At 40.9% G+C, this 20,998-nt stretch overlaps 1 protein-coding gene across 13 annotated transcripts in view; it reads left to right on the plus strand.

Moving 5' to 3' along the window:
• Positions 1-20,998, plus strand: part of LOC137095529 (RNA binding protein fox-1 homolog 1) — a 1,101,487-nt gene that overhangs the window by 1,043,565 nt on the left and 36,924 nt on the right. For all 13 annotated transcript variants that reach the window (XM_067462295.1, XM_067462296.1, XM_067462289.1 and 10 more), the window contains 2 exons: positions 6,072-6,204; positions 11,361-11,400. In XM_067462295.1, coding sequence (XP_067318396.1) covers positions 6,072-6,204; positions 11,361-11,400 — 173 coding nt within the window. The remainder of the gene's footprint in view (positions 1-6,071; positions 6,205-11,360; positions 11,401-20,998) is intronic.

A 20,998-nucleotide genomic window follows, 5' to 3' on the forward strand; every position in this document is an offset into this window, starting at 1 on the left:
TTGAGCTTTGGCAGTTCGGGTGGTATCAGACAGTGAATCACCCTGAATCCCCTTCGGGGTTGAGAAGGGCAGTATCAAATTGCAAACAAACAAACAAACAAACTGCATTAATTCTATAGTGTAGATGCAACCTATGACTTTGGATAACATCCCTTCTTGGCCACAGAAACCCATTGAGTGGCTTTGGATGAGTCACACTTTCTCAGGCCTCATCAACATTGCCATATAATCAATTAATCTCTCTCTCTCTCTCTCCCCCCCCCCCCCCCCTCTTATATATATACCAGCTGTACCCACCACACTTTGCTGTGGCCAACTTTCCCTCCCTCTTTCCTCCTTTCTTTCTCTTCTTCTTTCCTTCCCTCTTTCCTTCCTTTCTTCATTTTTTTTCTTTCATTCTCTCCTTCCTTCCTTCTCTTCCACTTCCCTTCCTTTCCTACCTCCCTTTTCTTTCCCTTCCTCTTTTTCCTCTGTCTTCCTTCTATACCTGTTCTTGGACTGCAACTCCCAGCAGTCCTCCTGATCAATCTATCTACCTACTTACCTATCTCTATCTAATCTATCTATCTATCTATCTATCTATCTATCTATCTATCTATCTTATCTATCTGGAGGGTTGCTGGGAGTTGCAGTCCAGGAATAGGAAATTGGAAATATGTAGGGATTGGGATGCTCTCAAAAAAAAATCCAAGGAGAAAAAAAAGCTCACAGCTTGGGAGGAGTGCATTTGGACCATCCTCCTCTCCTAAAGGGCCCAGTCTAGAGGATGCTGGGAGCAGTAGTCCAGAAGAGAGTGTGAATATGCTATTGAGTATTTTGTTTGCTAGGGGCGTTGTTTTTGCACATGTGCTGTAGCATCTTTTTGGTTTTTGGCCTTTTAAGTCTCTTCTGTTGTGTTTTTCCAGTGTTTTTATGAGTGATGGTCATTCATTGGCCTGATAGGGGTATTGTGTCCAAATTTCGTGTCAATTTGTCCAGTGGTTTTTGAGTTATGTTAAGCCCACAAACAAACATTACATTTTTATTTATATAGATTCTCTGTTTGTTTTGAGTGACATCATAACTCAAAAACCACTGGACTAATTGTCACCAAATTTGGCCAGAAAACTCCTACTAACCCTAGGAGTGACCATCACTCAAAATAATTGATTTTGTCATTTGGGAGTCATAGTTGCTGGAATTTATAGTTAACCTACAATGAAGAGCACTGTGGATTCAAACGATGAAGGATCTAGACCAAACTTGGCATGAATACTCCATATTCCCAAATATTAACACAGATGGAGTTTGGGGAAGGTAGACCTTGACATTTGAGAGTTGTAGTTACTGGGATTTATAGTTCACCTACAATCAGAGCATTCTGAACTCCACCAACAATGGAATTGAACCAAACTTGGCACACAGGATTTCCATGAGCAACAGAAAACATTAGAAGGGTTTCATGAGCATTGACCTTGAGTTTTGGAGTTGTCGTTCACCTACACCCAGAGAGCATTGTGGACTCAAACATAACTATGGATTTACACGTCCATTTAATACAGCATCTGGCAGATAATCTGGGATCAGAAACTGGATTATATGGCAGTGTAGATGGGGCCTATATTAGGAAGGGATATTGGATATAAATGTGCTATTTTGCCTATATTTTTATTTGTTTAATATCCTACCCTTCTCCAAGTAGGATACCAAGGCCACATACTTAAGTATAGTTAACAAAGAAATGATCTACTTTCTTGACCCAAGACTATTGTGATGATGATGATGATTATGATGATGATGATGATATCAATTGGGATAAAATAGCATTTGATTGCAGTTCTGGTGTGAGCCTGCCTGCTTTGTACTTGGCTGCAAAACTCACTCTCATCTTTCCTTCTTTGCTCCTATATGGATATGAAAATAAACCTGGTTAAATCATTCTGCTTCTCTAAAATGCTGATTTCAATGTTCTGTGCATAAAAGCTCAATTTCCCCCATCCTTTCTTCAATGGTTCATCACCCAGATGCATAGATGGAATTAATTTTAAGGTTGATTATACTACAGTCATTTCCAGGGATGTGGTATAAATCATTATGGATTAAGGACTAAATTCAATTTTCTTTGCAATTATATCACTCAATTTTTTTTAATCTGCCACATTAAATTTGAAGGGTCTGGAGGTTAGTGGAAGAAGATATGGGTTGTGCACCGAAGGTCTCATATAGGTTATCTGGACCTCCAATTAAAAAATAATCCAGGGATGAGGAGGAATTCTCAATCTGAACATACAAAATCAAGTTATACCAGTATATATCGTGACAGTATTTTGAGGCTGCTGTATTTGTTTCTGTTGTAATCATTTAAACTTAGTAGAAATACATAGATTTCTGTTCTTTGAGATCATTCAGCAGCAGTTTTCATTACCAGCAGCAACACTAGGCATTTCCTTTAAAAAATGAGATAGAATATATTACGATAAAAAAGTTCCAAAAGTCTTGCATGTTTCAGTGACTGCAATTCATATTGCACTCTCTAGACACTCCTCTTCTTTTGGGAGCTAGATGTGAAGATAGTCCATTAGAATACATCAAGAGTCTTACAATACTCTTCTTAAAAATAATAATAAAGAATGACTGTATGGGTCTCATAATCTTCCCAAGTCAATAGGAAGCAATAGCATTGAAGAGATCTGAATGCAGTTTGGCTAATTTGCCTACACTGCCAAGAAAGCTGGATATTAGAGGTGTGCACAGTACACGCTTCTCCTGTTTCATCCATTCTTTTGTTCAATTCATTTCGGATGGGAGCACAAAACGGGAACCCCTCCCCTGGAATGAAAACAAGGTTGAAACAAAAGCAAGTGGATGTGGGTACTATTTTCTTGCCTGCCTTTCGGGCCACATGGCACTCCTTACATGGCCCACAGAGAGCTATTTCCCTCTTAGCCCTCCACTTGCCTACTGCCTGCCTCACCTCGCCCACCACCGCTCGTCTCCTCTGCAGACCAAGGAGAAAGCATCACAAGAGGAGTGGTATCTTAAGCCCTGTCTTTAAACCCAGTTCTTTTCTGCAGATCGAGGGGAAAACATCACAGGGAGAATGGTATCTTAAGTAACTCTGATACTTTTAATCAGGTCAAAATGAAGAATATAAGGGCAAACCATGTGATTGCCAAAAATGATAGGAAGGGGAGGGGAATTCCCCCCATTTCCGCCAGTTAAAGAAGTGAAATAGTGGGGCTGGATACTGGGCTGTTTGTGTGGTGTATTGAGCTTCTTTGACATTTGGCAGGAAAGAATGGTGCCCAGCCTGGCCCCACTCCTGCTGCTGCTCCTGGAGAAATTAGAGGGCAGGGCCAGCGGGAGAAAGAGGGAATGTTTTTAGAAAGATTTTATTTATAGCAAGAAAAAAATGCCTAAAAATCAGGGGATGACCCAAACGTTATAAAACTTGGTGGGATAAAAGTGGTAGATGTGTCTTCCATGTATGGTGATTTTCAGCACTCTAGCCTTACAAGTAAGGGGAAGGGGAGTCTGGGGAAACCCAGCCATAGTGGCCATTGGGTGGAAATTTTTCATTTTTTTCAGATGCAGAATGAAAACACCCATTCAGAAAGGCACCTATTTTTGGGAGGTATTTGAAAACAAAAAAAAGGGGGGGGTTACAAATGAAACAAACAGAAACAGATAGTGATTCTATACAAATGAACAAGACAACTGGATATTGGCTAACCCAGCTACCTTCATCCACTTTAGCTACTATAAGGATACCAAAGTTAGTTCTCCCATTGGATAAATGTGGTTTTCTGTTGCAAGAGCTCCCAATTCTTTTCATTATCTGGAATTGTTCACTGATAGTTTCACTGGCCTCTTTGGAGACCACAAAACTCTTATGTTTTTATGATAGCAATGATTCATAGCTTATCTCTTTCCCATAGCAGAACTCAAAAAAACATAGATGGACTCCATCCAAGCCCTCACTTAGGATCCATCCACATTACTTTGACACTACTTTAACTGCAATGACAGAATGCTATGCTATCTTGGGAGCTAAAGTTTGGTGAGGAACCAGCTTTGTTGAGCAGAGAAGCCTAAAGAGCACATCAGACTACAAATCCCAGAACTCCATACCTTTGAACCAAGGCAATTCGAGGGGTGTCAAAATGCATTCATTCTACAGTGTAGATACAGCCCATGGGAGACTTAGATGTGTAACTTTTATGTTATTTGTGTGTGCTGAGATATATATATATATATATATATATATATATATATATATATCTGTGTGTATTATTGCGGAGAGAAACAGAGAGAGGGAGAAGGAGGATGGGAGAACAAAACACTTGCAGATGCAGGCTGCTGCATCCGCACATTGGGGACGTGTGTCTTTATTTTTCATCTTAATGGTGTTTTGAAAATGTGATGCAGAAGCCAATGAGCAGCCAGAGCTGGCTTGGCAATGGGTCCATGCGCAAGCTTTAAATTAAGCTTTCTATGTATCATTACCTCTGTTCACTTGCTTTCATTGAGGTTGATTCAGTGATATTTGTTTTCCTTGCTTGCTTGATTAAAATACTGGCTTGAAAGTCTCCCCTCCCATAAGGATCATGTCATTCATTTGGACAACGTGTGCATGGGCTCCTTTTCTTCTCTTGCTCTCAGAGATGCTCATTCAAATAGTTTCTATATCTCCAGTAAATAATATATTCTCTGGCATCCATTCAACAGTTGATTTAGTAAGTCTACATTCTTTCGGTTTAACAATGGCATTCTGACCATACATCTACTTATACATATACACTGTATAATTGATGCAGCTTGAGACCACCTGAATTGCCATGTCTCCATGCAATGGAATTCTGGAATGTGAAATTCTATGAAATATCAGTGCATTCAGGTGCCACAAAAATGACATAGGATGCAACCATGACAGATAAAGTTATGTCCAAACTGCTATAATTCAGCCATGTGAATGGTCATTGAATAGCATGAACATGTGTATTGCAATTTCACACTGAGCTGTCAGCCATGCACACTGATCCACTTATATTGCACTATGTTGGTGTCCAGTATGCAGGACATAACTCCACCAGTAAGCCATAGCCTCTTTTAAAGTCAGAAGGGACCATAGGAGTTATCTAGTCAACGGACAACGAATTTACTGTGACGACTGACCATTGTAATTATGTGCTTGCATTTTGCTATTTTAACGTTTTAGTGTAATATGTAATATGATGTTTTTAATTACTGTTTGTGATATTATTGTTGGAAACCGGCCCAAGTCCCTCGACAGAATTGCTAAATAAATAATAATAATAAATAGTCAAACCACCTCCCTTGCAGGAATACTGGCTTTTCCAGTGCATTCCTTTAAAACAGAGCTAACAGTGCCTGATATTCATGAACCAACTCCCATCCAAGTACTAGTAGGGCCAACCTTAGTTAGTTTCCAAGATAAAATAGACTTTTATGCCTTTAGGAAAGTGTTTCTCAAACTGTGCTCCTCTAGGTGTATTGGACTTCAACTCCCAGAAATCCCAGCCAACTTACCAGCTCTTAGGTATTGTGGGAGCTGAAGTCCAAAATATCTTTGAGAAACTTTGCTTTAGGATATTTAAGCATATAAGGAAGGATAAGAATTCTTGGTCAGGAAGTTCAACACTTTGCCTCCCACTCCCTGTATCTATTCTATGGCATCAGAGCTAAAAATACGGTCGACTCTCTACATTTGCAGGTTTGACGTATGTGGATTCAGTTACTCTCAGATTTGACCAGTGGATCTGTGGATCTCTAGGTCCTCTGGCTTAATGTTCTGCCAGAAGTTGGCGATAGGGCCATGTTGCATAGTGTAGATATTCCTAGAGAGGTGTTTATTTGCATTTTTGCATATTTGTGGGTGTTCTGCACCCTTTAACCCCATGAATGTTGAGGGCTGACTGCAATTGGGGAAGTGTTGCTGAGAACATGGAGTTTATTTCTTTCTTCTAGGAGCTGAATAGAGAAGCAGTATTTTATGAAATAGAAGCAAATTAGTCTGATTCATGGTTTTCTGTATATATATCTCTAATTGGTCTTTCTTTGTTAATTTTCAGTGCCTGGCTTCCCTTATCCCGCCGCGACTGCTGCCGCTGCATACAGAGGGGCACACCTCCGAGGCAGAGGCCGCACTGTCTACAACACATTTCGTGCGGCTGCTCCTCCTCCTCCGATCCCAGCTTACGGCGGGTGAGTAGCTGCGGGCTCCTCCGGCCTCCTGTCCTGCGTTGCCCATCTTCTCTTCCCTCTCCTTTCCCCCTTGAGAAACTGAGCATTTGCGAGCGCCATGCATGATGCTCTTGTCTCGCCACACAAACCCCACACAGCATGCAACCAATCTCATATGCCTGGAGTAGAGCACCTTGTGTACAGGGTTGACAAATGATAGTAATTTGGACTGTCATGGTTGGTGGCTTTCGAGCATTTTGTGTGTCCCATGTTGTTATGTAAATTCCCCTTGAGAAGGAACGCTGGAGAGAATTGGGCAGGGGAGTGGGAAGAGAAACGGTGCAGAGACAGAGATCTCTTTGGGGATGGTTGCAAACATCTGGTTATCATGGAAGTTGGATAACATTTGATATCCAAAATAAATAGTCTCCCAAAACAAAGTTCAACTTCCAACCATCTTCAGCTTTTAGGACTGTGAATAATAAATATCATCAGCCAATTCATCCCACTGAACAGGTCAAGTGTTGGGGAAGAGTAGGTTTGCCATTTTGCTTAGGCATACTCAGTTTTGAAATTAAATGGATGATTTTCCTACCTTCATCGCACACTTTTTAATCTATCTGTTTCACTCAGGAGTCCTCCATTGATTTGCCATCGCACAGTTGAGATTTGTCCCCCATCCACTGTCCCTCCTCCGAAGAAAATTGCTGACAGTAAAAGATAGCTGCTATTATGGAAAGTTATGTACTAATGCAAATATTTAAAATCCAATCAGTGCATCGCAAAGCTCCATGGTAGTTGAAGTGGTATCAAACTGCTGGAATTCGACACTGTAGATGCACTCATATGCTTACTTGCCCTGGTTCCCCAAACTAAATTAAGAGCCAAAAGCTATTCCTAAGCCATAGAAATTGGCTGTACTCATGATCCTGTCTGTTAGTCAGACAATCATTTGTAAGAATCATATGAATTGCCAGCAGAGCAAAGGGAAAAGAAGGGAGGAAAGGAGGGAGAAGAAAAGAAAGGAGAAAGAAGGTAAAGAAATGAGGAGAACATTTCTCTCTCCAGGAGATGAAGTCAATGGCCCTTCTGCTTACAGGCCAGCCATCCTCCTCCCTCCCTTCACCCCTCATTCCCTCCCCCCCCCCATTCCCTCCCCCCCTCTCTCCTTGAGCAAAAGGCAAGCAAAGCAGAGCTTTTTCACAAAAGGGCATTTTGGCTCCTCCCACAAATTGCGTAATCATTTCATTTTAAAGCTGAGAACAGGGGGAAATCATCACACGACAGAATTGGCTATTTTACCCTTTTCTAAATGGATAATTTGCAAAAAAAAAAAAAAAAAGTCACTTGTCAACAAGCTTAGAAAGTGCCTGAAAAGACAACCATTTAAAACACTTGAAAATGCCCTACATTTGAAGCTAACATCAAGTGATGAACTCAGTAGGTTGCCATTTCTTAAATGGGTGGCTCAGTAGAATTCAATGAATGTGATGAAGTGGTAGATGGGGGATAGTAGGTTTTAAAAAAAATGTAAGATTCAAATAGAGGTAGTCATGAAAGGGATCTCCTTTGAGTTGGATCCAGTTACTGAAGATTGAGCCAGCTATTGTTTGAGATGGTAGTTGGAGGATAAATTTTCCATTGTCCAATTTGGGGCACTGCAATTTAAGGGAGATGTTGACAAGATGGAATGTGTCTAGGGAAGGGTGACTAAAATTATCAAGTGTCAGGAGAACAAGTCCTATGAGGAGCAGCTGAAAGAGCTGGGCATATTTAGCCTGCAGAAGAGAAGACTGAGAAGAGATGGTCATGTATAAATATGTGAGGGGAAGTCATAGGGAGGAGGGAGCAAGCTTGTTTTTGGCTGCTCTGGACACTAGGACATGGAACAATGGCTTCAAACTACAGGAACATTAGGAAGAACTTCCTGACTGTGAGAGCTGTTCAGCAATGGAACTCTCTGCCCCAGAGTGTGGTGAAGGCTCCTTCTTTGGAAGCTTTTAAACAGAGGCTGGATGGCCATGTGTCAGAGGTGCTTTGAATGCAATATTCCTGCTTCTTGGCAGGGGGTTGGACTGGATGGCCCACAAGGTCTCTTCCAACTCTATGATTCTATGATTCTCTTGTCCCTTGTATTAGTGAATAGCTTTTATGTAAAAGAGTAGGGGAGGGGGGGTGCTTGTGTATATGACTCCCAATTCATGGAACAGATATCCAACAAAATAGGTAATCTCCAGGCATTTTCAAAGTCCTCCAGTTTGATTTGGTAGTATCCTTTAACTGAATGTCCTTCATTTTAATAAAGCTCACTATTATCCAGTTCCATGCATCCAAGCAAAGTTCAGGAATGTATTCCCCATGGGGCCAGGGGTCAAAGTCAACTTGATGGCAACATTTCCAGCAAAAATTCTGTAATAACACCAATAATTGTAAACAATGTGAAATATATAATATTAAAGATAAAAAAGGCATGAACCCCACCTTCATCTCCTCACCGAAATCCCTCCAGCTACAGGGGAAATAAAGAATGCTATTAAAAGTTTTGCTCTGAATCTCTTTCCCACCCCCATTCCTATGTATTTTACCAGACCTTATGAGACACTGTCCATATATCTCTGCTTGTCTTCATAAGGACTAGTAATTTGGAGTTATATTAGCTTGGGGAATTAAACCTTCCTGGCTACCATTTTCTAAAACATCTATTTTTTTTTTCCTTTAAAAAATCATAATAGTCATCTTGAGCTATGGGAAAACCATTTTAACAAATGGAGAACAGATGCACAATTGCTATATAGAGAAAGCAATTTTTGATAGAATGTTGGAAACAGTTGCAAAATATAATTACATAATATACAATATGTTGTTTTCAGAATGATCGCACTCCATCATTATTATTTTTTTCTGGTTTTGCTGCCGCTGCATTTTTTTTACAAGATACAATTGGAATCACAAGTTGCTTACAGCCTTGGTTCGGAACGAGCTTTGGTATAAGCGGGCATCAAGAATAGCTGTGCTAACAATTTCATACAGAGGTTGAGGCACAGAAAGGGCAGCATATGTGTGCCTCCACATAATTAGATGTTGTGCCAATGCCAACATTTCATGAGCATAAGGTTTGGGAAATCCGATTATGAGTAATGTCCTACACCTTTGCAGAGGAAAGGTGCTGCACCTGCTAGAGATAAAGTTAAGGGCCAATATTCTACATCAGCTCCTTGTTATGTGTTTTGGATTCCTTTCTGTCTGAAGGCAAAACTATTGTGGGGTTTTCTTAGCATGGTTTGTTCAGGGAAGATTTGTCCTTGTCTTCACCAGAGATTGAGAAGTTGACTTGCCCACTCAGTGAGTTTCCATGGGATTCCATGGCTGAGCAGGGAGTTGAACACTCAAATCTAACACTCAAACTACTAGAGCACACTGGTTCTCATCAGCTACTTAGTTAAGTATATTTAATGAAGTAGGGCACATCCAGACAGCCCCTTTATTGCGGTAACTCCCACAATAAAGAAGGGGCTGTCCAGATGACATCCTGGACAATCCCAAATTAATTTACCGCAAGGAGCCCCCGGTGGCACAGTGGGTTAAAGCCTTGTGCCAACAGGACTGAAGACTGACAGGTCGCAGGTTCGAATCCGGGGAGAGGTGGATGAGCTCCCTCTATCAGCTCCAGCTCCTTATGCGGGGACATGAGAGAAGCCTCCCACAAGGATGATAAAACATCAAAATCATTCGGGCGTCCCCTGGGCAACGTACTTGCAGATGGCCAATTCTCTCACAACAGGAGCGGTCGCTCCTGACATGACAATTTTTTTTTTACCGCAAACTAGAAAAACCCTGGTTTGTAGAGAATTAATTAGATAGTGGACTCCAAAACACATAACAAGGAGCTGATGTAGAATATTGGCCCTCAACTTTATCTCTTGCAGGTGCAGCACTGGAAACCCACTTTTCCGTTGTCTGGACTGCAGTCCAGACACCATTCCCACAGTTTTCCGAACTAAATTAGTCCGAAAAACTGTGGGAATATTCACCCCCTCCCCCAAAAGCCGCCAAACCCCTTTTAAAAGTAAAGAAAACTTATCTGGTCTCCTGTACACTGTTGCAGTAGCTATCCCGGTGCATAGAAATGATGCACCAGGAGAGCGGGGGAGGGGGGAGGAGCGATTTTGGGGGGAGGGGGGGTCCCCAGTCCCTACAGAATATCTGGACATCCACCCCAGAAAGCATGCAATTTCTGGGATGGGTGTAGACAGGCCCCCAGGAACATCCACGTTTTTAAAACGTGAATGTTCCTGGGATAAAGGACTGTCTGGAACCGCCCGTAGATTCTTCAGTGAGAGACAGAGTGGTGTAGTGATTTGAATGTTGGGCTAAGACCATGGAGACCAGGGTTTGAATTTCTACTCAGCCATGGAAATTCTCTGGATGACCTTGGAAAAGTAAAACTTTCATCCTGAAAGACAGCAAAGGTAGGATCTACACTGCCATATAATGCCATTTGGAACTGCATTATATGATCAGTGTAGACCCATATAATGCAGGCCATTGTATTTAAACAGAAGATGTAATCTCTAGACATTTTCTGGGTGCTCCAGGGTGGCCTTATGGTATTCTAGGGCCAAAAATCCTTCATTTCAATTGAGTTTGTTGTTATCCACATGAAGTTAAGAAATATACCTCCCTGGTGATATGGAGGTTGTACTGTATAGTAATGATTTCCTAGATCTAGAGGAAAATGGGAATAAAATTTAAATAGGAAGTAAGCAAAAGTTGGGTGTCGTAACTGAACTGGAACTTAGATGTTAAGTCAGTGGGCATGGTCAAATCTGATGGCACTGTGGCAGCCCAGCTGTGTCACATTTTAATTTTGTTCAAGACATGGGCAAGTGTTTTTCTGTACAGCTTTCCTTATCAAAGAGAAGAAAATGCATGAATGTCTAGACTTTATTAATAATATGTCCCCCTAATGCAAATATGTATGTATTTATCCTTTGGCCTATGTGTATATAGTGATATCAGTGGTTTGGTTTGATTTGGCCTGGTTCCATTTGATTTGGTTTCTCTTGTTTGGTTCTGACCTTGTGATGAGACTAACCTCAAGAGTTCAGGGGTTGGTGGCATTTGCATGTGGAAATGCACTAATATGAATGTTTCTCTTTGTATGTGCATCCCTGCAGTGTTGTTTACCAGGATGGATTTTATGGTGCAGACATTTATGTAAGTATTCATTGATGTGCATGCTGTCCATTGGAACATTGCTAGAGTCATTTCCTTTTGGCTTAAGTCTTCTGTGAGTTTGCTGCATAAGCTTTGACTCTGTTTCGTCCATTTTGCCATCTCTGGAACAGAAAAAAGAGCAATCAACAAGAAAGCTTGTCTTTGAAGTCTCTCTATGTTCATTACATCTACCATCATTTTGGCTGGGTTCATTCATAGGTGGCCTTTAAGGAGGCTCAGAGGGTGAATATGCATCTGGAATGACCACCGTTCCTAAGCCACGAAGAAACAACCGCATGGAAATTAAGCAGGTGAAGTTCCCCTCCAGGAAAATACATTTCTCCTGCTAAATTTCTGCATCTCAGGATGCTGCTAAAGTCATGAGAAGCAAGTGCTTTGAGATACCATCTTCCTTGCTATTTTTACTTGACAGCTATTGTATAGAAGGAGGAATATGCTGCTCTTGCCATCTACTGACATCCCCAAATCTGGTATTACTCTTTTAGCAGACCTGTGTGCATCTACAGCTGAGTGGTAGCAACTCAGTCCCATAACATCATCACTTGCCCCAAACATGTTAACACTCACTTTCTCACTGACTCACTCACTCAGCTGGTTAAATGCAATCATTTGTCAAAATGACAATTAAATAGCATTAAAGGGGAGATGAAGTGACATCAGCAGAGGTGCCCACAATGGCCAGGAGCTCCATTGCTGGATAGCAGCAGAGTTGCCATTGAGGAGGCAACAGCACAGTGAAATGAATATGCGCCTAGGTAATCTGGACAATGACTCTGGATTCAGTACAAAAGTGCTGAATCTGAAGATGCTCTGGGGCAAATTTACACTGAGTTAAACTGTCAAGTGTAGATAAGGCCTTAGAAACAGAAACCCAAGAGAAGATATTGGACTGTTATTCCTATCAACATTGTCTGTGATGGCTAAGACTACGGGGAGTTGTAGTCCTGGCAGAGATCCCCACATTGTAAGGAGAATGATGGTGAGATCTAGCATCAGACTTCTCATTCTTTGGTTCTCCAGTTGTTGTGGACTTCCAACTCCCAGAGGTCTCAGCCAACATGACCAGTAGTCAAGAATTGGAGAGACAAAGTCCGATGCAAGTTTGAGATTAACCAGTAGAGTAGGCACGATTTGTGCTCTGCAGAATACCCTTGCAATCACATGCAATGCACAAATAAAATCAAAAATAGATTTCAGCTGAAAGTTGAGCAGTGAATTTGGGGAGTTTGAGGACAAAAATACAGAAAGCCTCATCTTCCGTGTCTCAGAAATGTTACTCCCCTCCCCCCTCCCAAATCATTTTACACCTTGAGAATTCCTCAAAGAATTAAGCCATCACTTCATGGCACAAATCTTTGTAATATAAGACTGTCTTCGCTCACAAATCTCCTTTGTAGTCTTCCATTAGGCCTTGGATAAAAAAGTCTGATCCTAAAAATAGATGTAATTAAACCTCTTTTTATTACTACATACAGATTTCTGTAACCTAATTGTGTTGCTGTTGCATCATCGGTGTTGAGATATCAAGAGATTGATTGCATTAAATTGGAATGAACATTAAAAATTCATTAAGTGGTACTTGGAAGAAAAAACCCATAATTTTTATTTATTACCAATGACACTTTTGAGACATTTAAGATGAAATCATTTACATTTTGTTGACAAAAGAAGGAAGAATCTGGGTTTCTAGGGAGAATGGGGGGGGGGGTTGTTAACTGAGAGCAGGGTTTTGGTTTTCTTTCTGTCTCCCTTTTTGGGGGGAAATAATTAAATGCAGTTTGAAAAGTCATTAGCACCACAAAATTACAGAAATGAATGGGACTCAAAGCTGACACTTTCAATAGCTTTTGTAGTAAACAGGTCCCACTAACATTGCATAAAAAGTGACATTCAAAAGAAGGTAGATAATTTCGCCTAATACAGATGGGTAGACTCAGTCTAGATTGCTGTTTCCCTGAATTTGCAAAGCCTGAGCAGGGCAGTCGAGGACAGGAGGACTTGGAGGTCTCTCATTCATGGAGTCACCATAGTTGATGTTGACTTGATGGCAGTTAACAACAGCAGCATGAATCTCATCCACCTTGGAAAATTTGGATTTTCACCACATCTTTGATGGATACTTGAGCTGAGATTCCCATCAGTTTCAGTGATGTTTACTGTATGTATATACTCATGCATACATCTAGAAATTTCAGTTTTAAAAAACTGACCAAGAAACAAGGTTGACTTATCCATAGGCCAATATAAGTATTGTTGTTTCACTCTAAGCACAAAAGGGACCAGTCCTTTATTTGAGTAAATTGATAAAAGGCAAGAGCTTTGTTGGTCCCAGAAGAACCTTATTCTAGGTTTGAAGTAGATCAAGAAAAATACTGTTCTGCTTTGGGCAGAACTCACCTGGAATAATCTGTCTAGCTCTGTGCACCATAATTCAAGAAGAATATTGACAAGTTGGAATGCATCCAGAGAAGGGCGAGCAAAATGGTAAAAGACATAGAAGCGAAGCCCTAGGAGGCCTAGTGTTTAGACCAGAGAAGAGATGGACATGTTAGCCATATTTAAACAGTTGAAAGTGTGTCATATTGAGGAGGGGGCAAGATTACTGCGCTGACAACTAGGACACAATGGAGCATTCAATGGAGCAAACATTAGGAAGAACAGAGAATTGGTGGGTCTCTTTCAGGTGTCCTTTGGTTGTGGTTTCCTACATGACAGAATGTGGTTGGACTGGGTAGGAATATGGCAGTGGCCAAGTGTAGTGGTCCCCTTGAACTCATACTAGTGCTCTCCCCTCTCCACAGAATGACCCTCAACTTATCCATGGGTCATATCAAAATCCACAAGTTTGTCTCAAATCCTGTTCTTGACTTATGTGTGTATAATATATATGGAATTTCTTGGCTAGCATTATGACATCAGAGGATTGACACACCCTCACATCAGAGCCCAGGTACGTTCTTAAATACCCAGCTTCAAGTGTCCTTAAAGTCAAAGTAAAATGGAAAAGAGAGCTGCAGGAGGAATACGAAAATGAATATTGGCTTCAATCTAACATGCCATTTTTGTAGCAGATGTACCCAGATTTGGACATATCATAGCAGTGCTGTGAAACCTCCATGCAAAACAGCAACATTGCACAACACATGTTGGTGTTTGGGTGTCATTGTACAATGCACAACACGCAGCACCCTACTACAGTGCAAGGTATAGGGTGCACAACCACAATGGAAAGCATAGGAGGCATTACCACAATGTGCACCTTGCAAAGACAAAAGCTGAGATGAACATGATTGGTGTGCAATTCCACTTCTTCTTCTCACAGCAGACTACATCCATTGTATAATGCTGACTTTTTGGTCCTACATGCAGAGAGAGGAAGAAGCATAAGAGAACCAGCATGGTTTAGTGGATTAAACATTGGACTACACTTCTGGAACCAAGGTTCCACTCGGCTATTGAAACGTATTGGATGACTTTGGGCAAGTCATATTCTCTCCACTGTGGAGGAAAGCAAAGGAAGAACCCCTCTGAACTAATCTTGCGAAGAAACCCCATGATAGGCTCACCTTCACGTCTCAATAAATCAGAAATGACACAAAGACCAACAACAAGACACCATACATCTGATACATGTCCCTGTTTCGCTAATTGTCAAATGTGGTGGTGATTCAAAGTCATTCAAATTCCACTTGAAAATGCAGAGAATTTTCTGCCTCGAGATCAGACTTTCCTTTTTCCTCCCTCAGTCCCCCTGAAGATCTGAGCAAAAGTCTACTGCAATGATTCATCTCATGTAAGCTCCATTGAGCATTTTCATATTTCATAACAGAACTCGCCTAGACCACTGTACCTCACAGCTCAATTTCCTTTCCAACGTTGCTTCCACTCTTCCCTTTCCATTGTTTGCCAAGGAGAATAAAATCTAGATGTGTGGTGGAGAGAGAAGAAAAAAACCCTATGTGATTCAGAATTTATTAGTTGCCTACAGAGTCCTGAGGTATTGACTGGCTCCAAGATCGATTACCACCCACCTTCAGCTCAGTTAGCCATTTTAAATAGAGAGAACTGAAGCTCTATAGAAGGAAGGAGGGGGGGAAAGAGCAGAGATGCTGACAGCAGAAAACATGCCTCGCGCAAGAACAGCAGGAAACAGAGACAGGTGCAAGTCAGGCAAAGAAAGAGAAGAAGAAAAGTGTGCATTGGTATATCTGGATTTCCCCATAACATATTGAGCAGGGAACAGGGGGAGATAAGAGAAGTGATTCTGAAAAATACATAAGCATAAAACAACAAGAAAAAAATGAACAAAGCAATAGTAACACTGATAGAGGGGAGGACCAAATCTGCATTCCCATAACTGAGCAGCCCTTGTGATGTGAGATACAAGAACACTGGGCATGTAACAGGACCGCTGTATCCATGGATTTAGCACTCATGGATTCCACCAACCACAACTTATTTTTAATTTTACTTATATTTTATCCCCCCCACCCCAATAAACAAACCCAAATTAGTGGGAAGAACTTGCTTTTACAAATATTAAAATTTTAAAAATGCAGCAGAGAAAATGGATGCGTCCTAACATCCCAAATTATCCAGACATCATGATTTTCAGAATATTTCATTTCTCACCCAGACTTTTCCCTAAATGTTGGATGCATCTTCACTGTAGAACGAATGCAGTTTGACAACACTTTCAGTGCCATGACTCAATGCAATGGGATCCCAGGACTTGTATTTTGGTAAGGCCCCAAAATTATTTGGCTCCTTAAGACCCAAATAACTTGTAAAATCTCCAACTCCCAGGATTCCATATCATTGAGCGGTGGCAGTTCTAAGTGGTGCCAAACTGCATTCATTCTACTGTGTAAATGCACCCCCCAGTCTCTACAAGTTGGAAGTCCTTCCACTTTGGTAGGGCTTCCCTCCAGTTTAAGCCTGTCATAGGACTAGATCCTAAATTAGCCAATTGTATTATGTTTTGTTTTTTCATACATTGTATATAGAATGTACATATGTAGCTGTCACTCAGTTCTGTACATATACATTATTATAGCAAATATTGTTGAAACACGATGCAAGACTTTTCCTGGGCTTGAATACTTGATCCCAAATGGAGTCGAACAGAACAGAATTCAAAGCTGACAATGAAGGGAGGAAGAGGACTTCTTGGAAAACAAATTGATCTCCTTTTCTACTGCCCTTTTACATTTCATTCCCTGTTAAATTAGTGGGGGCAGGGAGTGCCTTTAAATCCCAGAGGAGGGAAAGGGCCCCCAGGTTCTAATTGGGATGTAAAAGTTGTTTGCCTTATCTATGGAGACCTGGTTCTCTCTGTTAATTGGCATGCTGCGAGATCATTTGGAAACGGTTGATATAACACCGTGGTCTGTTGAACAGGAAGGATAGCTGTTTTCACAGTTTGATCATCAATGCATGAGTGAACACAGCTCCTTTCCAAGATGTGTGTGTGTGTGTGTGTGTGTATTTATGGATGTGTTCCTTTGCTGCCTTAATTGAACAGCTTGCCTTGTCACATACAAGTAAACATTAATTCGGGGTGGGAGGGGGTTCTTTCGTTACAGAATCTTCCACAACCCAGTAAAGCCAGACACTATATTGATAATTTCAGTTTGCTTCTACGATGGGCCTATGCAGGTTTCTACCCAGTGTGAAAAATCATTTACATTCCAAGTTTCCTTGTATAACTCCTCTTCTGTGAACACTGGAAAGTGCATAAGGAAGGAAGGCTTTATCATGATGATAGTGGCTTTTTCTGCCATGTCACACACACACACACACACACACACACACACACGAAGAGAAACCCCCATAACAGCATAACCCATATCTGCAGTTTCACTTATCTGTTCCCAATGGGAAAATGATCTCCCTAAGCATTGGCTAAATCCTCCAGGCAAATCCATGGTATACTTCCCCTGGATGTTATCACTCAGGGTGCTTCCAGACATAGTATAAACCCGTGCTGACGTAAGTTTTAAAAACCTGCTTTAGCATGGGTTTAAATCCACATGCCCACTAAAAAAAACCGGGCTTTCCTGGTGGGGTGTCCCCATGTCATCCCAATAATTATCAGGATGGCATGGGGCCACCCCAAAAAAACCCACAACAGTGTGAAAAACTTGTAAAAACTTACTAGGCCACCAGTATGGTGGTCCTAGAATACTTCTGGCGTGTAGAAATGATTTCTACGCACCAGGAGAATTCCAGGACCACCGTCATGGCAGCCTGTTAACCTTTTACAAGATTTAAAGGATGTTTGGGGGGAGGGTTTCAGGGAAGGGGTGGGCACCATCTCGCTCCTCCAGGCTTTTGGAAGCCTGAAGAAGTGAGAAGACACTCACCCCAGGTACTCCCAGGAGTGAGTTCCCTTTCAGGAAGGCTCAGATCTAATGGGGTATCCAATTAATTCGGGACAATTTGTTCTGAATTAATTCATTTTTATCTGACCCATCATTTGGATGCCTCAGTTAAAAGCCCAACAGGCCCTGTACTTTGGGGCCTGTCTGAAAGGACCCAGACTTGAATTTTAGGAGGCAACAAATTCTTAGAGAAGATCCCATTATACTATAAATACCCATCATACCATAGAGATATGCGGGAGTCTCTAGAAATTCATAGAGAGGTGTCTCCAACACAACAATATATTAATAATAAAACTTTAATAATAATAAAACTTTATTTATTTTCTGAGGCGACTCCGGGCAGTATGATGGGACTGGAAGTAAGGTGATTTAATACCGTCCAGTTATATCTGGATATGGGGGTCTTACTGTGAGCATGGAAATGAAGCAAGCACTCAGACTGATACTGTTTGGGGCGGAGGTGTCTGTAAACTACATTTCCTTTAAATTCCATTTAGAATCTGTTATTTCAAAACAATTTGTATAATAACCCAAATAAACAGATCCAGAAGAAAAGCAAGTCAGGGCAATCTCCAAAATCAATGTGGATCGTCGTAACTCTTCCATCATCGTAGCTATATGCAACTCACTTGAGTTCTAGTCAAAATGTGTCTTCATAGATGTAAAATTCCATGCCTGGCATGGGTACATATTAGACCTGGGTAACAACGCAAAAATTTGTTTCTAAAATCGATTTGTATTTGGGGGGTTTTTTGCGTTTCGATATTTAAAATAATTACAAAACTTTCCTTTAAAAAAGTTCAGTATTTACGAAATTTCGTTAATATTAACTAATCGATTCGTTAAGATGGCGGACCCCCCGCGCATGTGCAAATCACCTCTGAAACTTCGTTATGAAGACGGGGGTCGATTCGTTAAGGTGGCAACGAATCGATTCGTTAAAAAAGAAATATTTATCAGAAATATTTAAAAATGGAAAATTAACAATGCTTGCCCTGTTGTGGAGCAAACACAGCCACAGGACAGGGACAAACTCACACGCACAGGCACACAAGGGTCTTTTCTTTTTTTAGAATATTTTTTGAATTTTTTTAAGAATAAAAGAAAGATATTTTTCAGAAATATTTAAAAATGCTTGACCTGTTGTGGAGCGAACGGCAAAGCCTCCCCGCTGCTCCCAGCCCAGGGAATGAATGAATGCAAGCAATGAATGAATGCAAGCCAAGCCTCCCTCCCGAACCTCCCGTCTCCTCGCCTTCCCCAGCAATGAGCAATGCGGCCACGCGGAGCCGCTTTTAAAGGGCAGCCCGCCCAATCACAATCAGCCATGGTGCTTGGGAGCGCAGGATTGGCTCCCAGCGCACCCAGCATCCTCCATCCCTAAAACGTCATTTCTGAAATGGGCGGAAGCCCGTAAAAAAGATGGAGGATGCCGTTTCGATATTTAAAAACACTTCCGGGTTTGAAAATATGTTTTGTAATCGTTTTGTAATTGCTAAAAATAACGAATATTTAACGAATTACAAAATTAACGAACAAAACCGCCCAGGCCTAGTACATATACAAGGATGTTTCTTTGCATATGTAGCTATACACATTCAATTTCCAGTTGCATAATTGGAGTTCTACATATGTAACTGTTTCACATACAGTTGCATGTTTGGACCAGATCCTTGGAATTTATACTCTGCCAATCTTGGTTTATACTTGGATGGGAGACTGCCAGTCAGTGCTATAGATTATATATCAGAGGAAAGAACTGGCAAAACCAGCTCTGATGATTACATGAAATTCATGTGATCACCATGAATCAAGAAATAACTAAAATGTCCACACATAAAACTACTCACAAGTGCTTTCAATGTGCCACTTGATTCACTGGGATTGTGGAAACAGCAGGCACATTCACAGATACACAGTTGGGTGCAAAATGCTGGTATAACACAACTGCACTTTATTCATGCAAAAATAGATTTATGCTGCAAAAATATGAAGAAGGATTGCCATTCACATTCCAGCTTAGTAAAATAATACATGAAAATCTGATCTGTCTGCTATGGGAAAGAGTTGCTGCGGCTCTCAACAGAGATGCTCCCCTCCTTCTGTTTGGTTCAAGGAGACTCAAAAGGCATTGAGTAGCTGCCCCATCAAAGTGGCAACCCATGGAATGAAATATAGGAACTCTATTCTCAAGTTGCTCTGGCCAAGGAACTCTAAGGGAATGAGAAATTGTGGACTTTGTTGGGTGCCCCTCCCTCCATATGCAATTTGAGTTCTCTTTGAAAGACACAAAGTTTCAGATCTGCTTCTGGTATTGAAGGAAGGTTCATCAAGTCCAAAGGACTGGTGCTCCATCTAGAGATGGAAAGAGTGGTCAAATAATAATAATAATAATAATTATTATTATTATTATTTATTTATTTATTTATTTATTTATACCCCACCACCATCTCCTCAATGGGACTCGGGGCAGCTTACATGAGGCCTAGCCCAACAACACATCAGTAAAACAACAAGCAGCAAGCAAATAAAACAGTACAATTAATATAACTCACATATAAGCAATAACACAAAAAATTTAAAACCTTATGGCTGAGCCAGATGTAATAGATTAAAATTTTAAAATAAACACTGGGCATGAACAGAGGTAAGATGTATCTAAGCAGGAGGATTTTAAAGGATAATGTAGGGAGATCAACCCAATGGGTAGTTAAGGTGCTTCTTTTTTTTAAAATTAACTTTATTATGAATTTCGATGCACATAAAAGCCAGTGGGGGGGAGATTGGGGACGGGGTAGGTGGGAGGGGGGTGAAGGGGAGGCTGGGGCAAGGTATAGGGGTTAAGGTGCTTCTGAGGACATTTTGCAGGGAATTGGTCAGAGCAGGCCATTGTTTCCTTTATTCAGGCATTGTTTCCTTTATTTATTTATATGCTTCCTTATTTGTGATGAAGCATCAAGACGTTGAGAGAAAGTATCTGAATACATGAAAGGGAACTGGTTCATCTGGGGCTGTATATAATATGCATAAACTTTCTTATATTTTATAAGAAATGATATTTCTTGATATGTGTAATTGCTTGTGAAACTATTAGGAAAATGGTCAACCAATATAGCAGGGTTTTGTTTTCTTTCGTTTTTGCATTTTAGGACTCTTTTGTGAGAAATGTGTTTGTTGTTGATGTAAAAATG

The sequence above is a fragment of the Anolis sagrei genome, chromosome Y (genome assembly GCF_037176765.1).
Source record: "Anolis sagrei isolate rAnoSag1 chromosome Y, rAnoSag1.mat, whole genome shotgun sequence".
Classification (NCBI taxonomy): Eukaryota; Metazoa; Chordata; class Lepidosauria; order Squamata; family Dactyloidae; genus Anolis; species Anolis sagrei.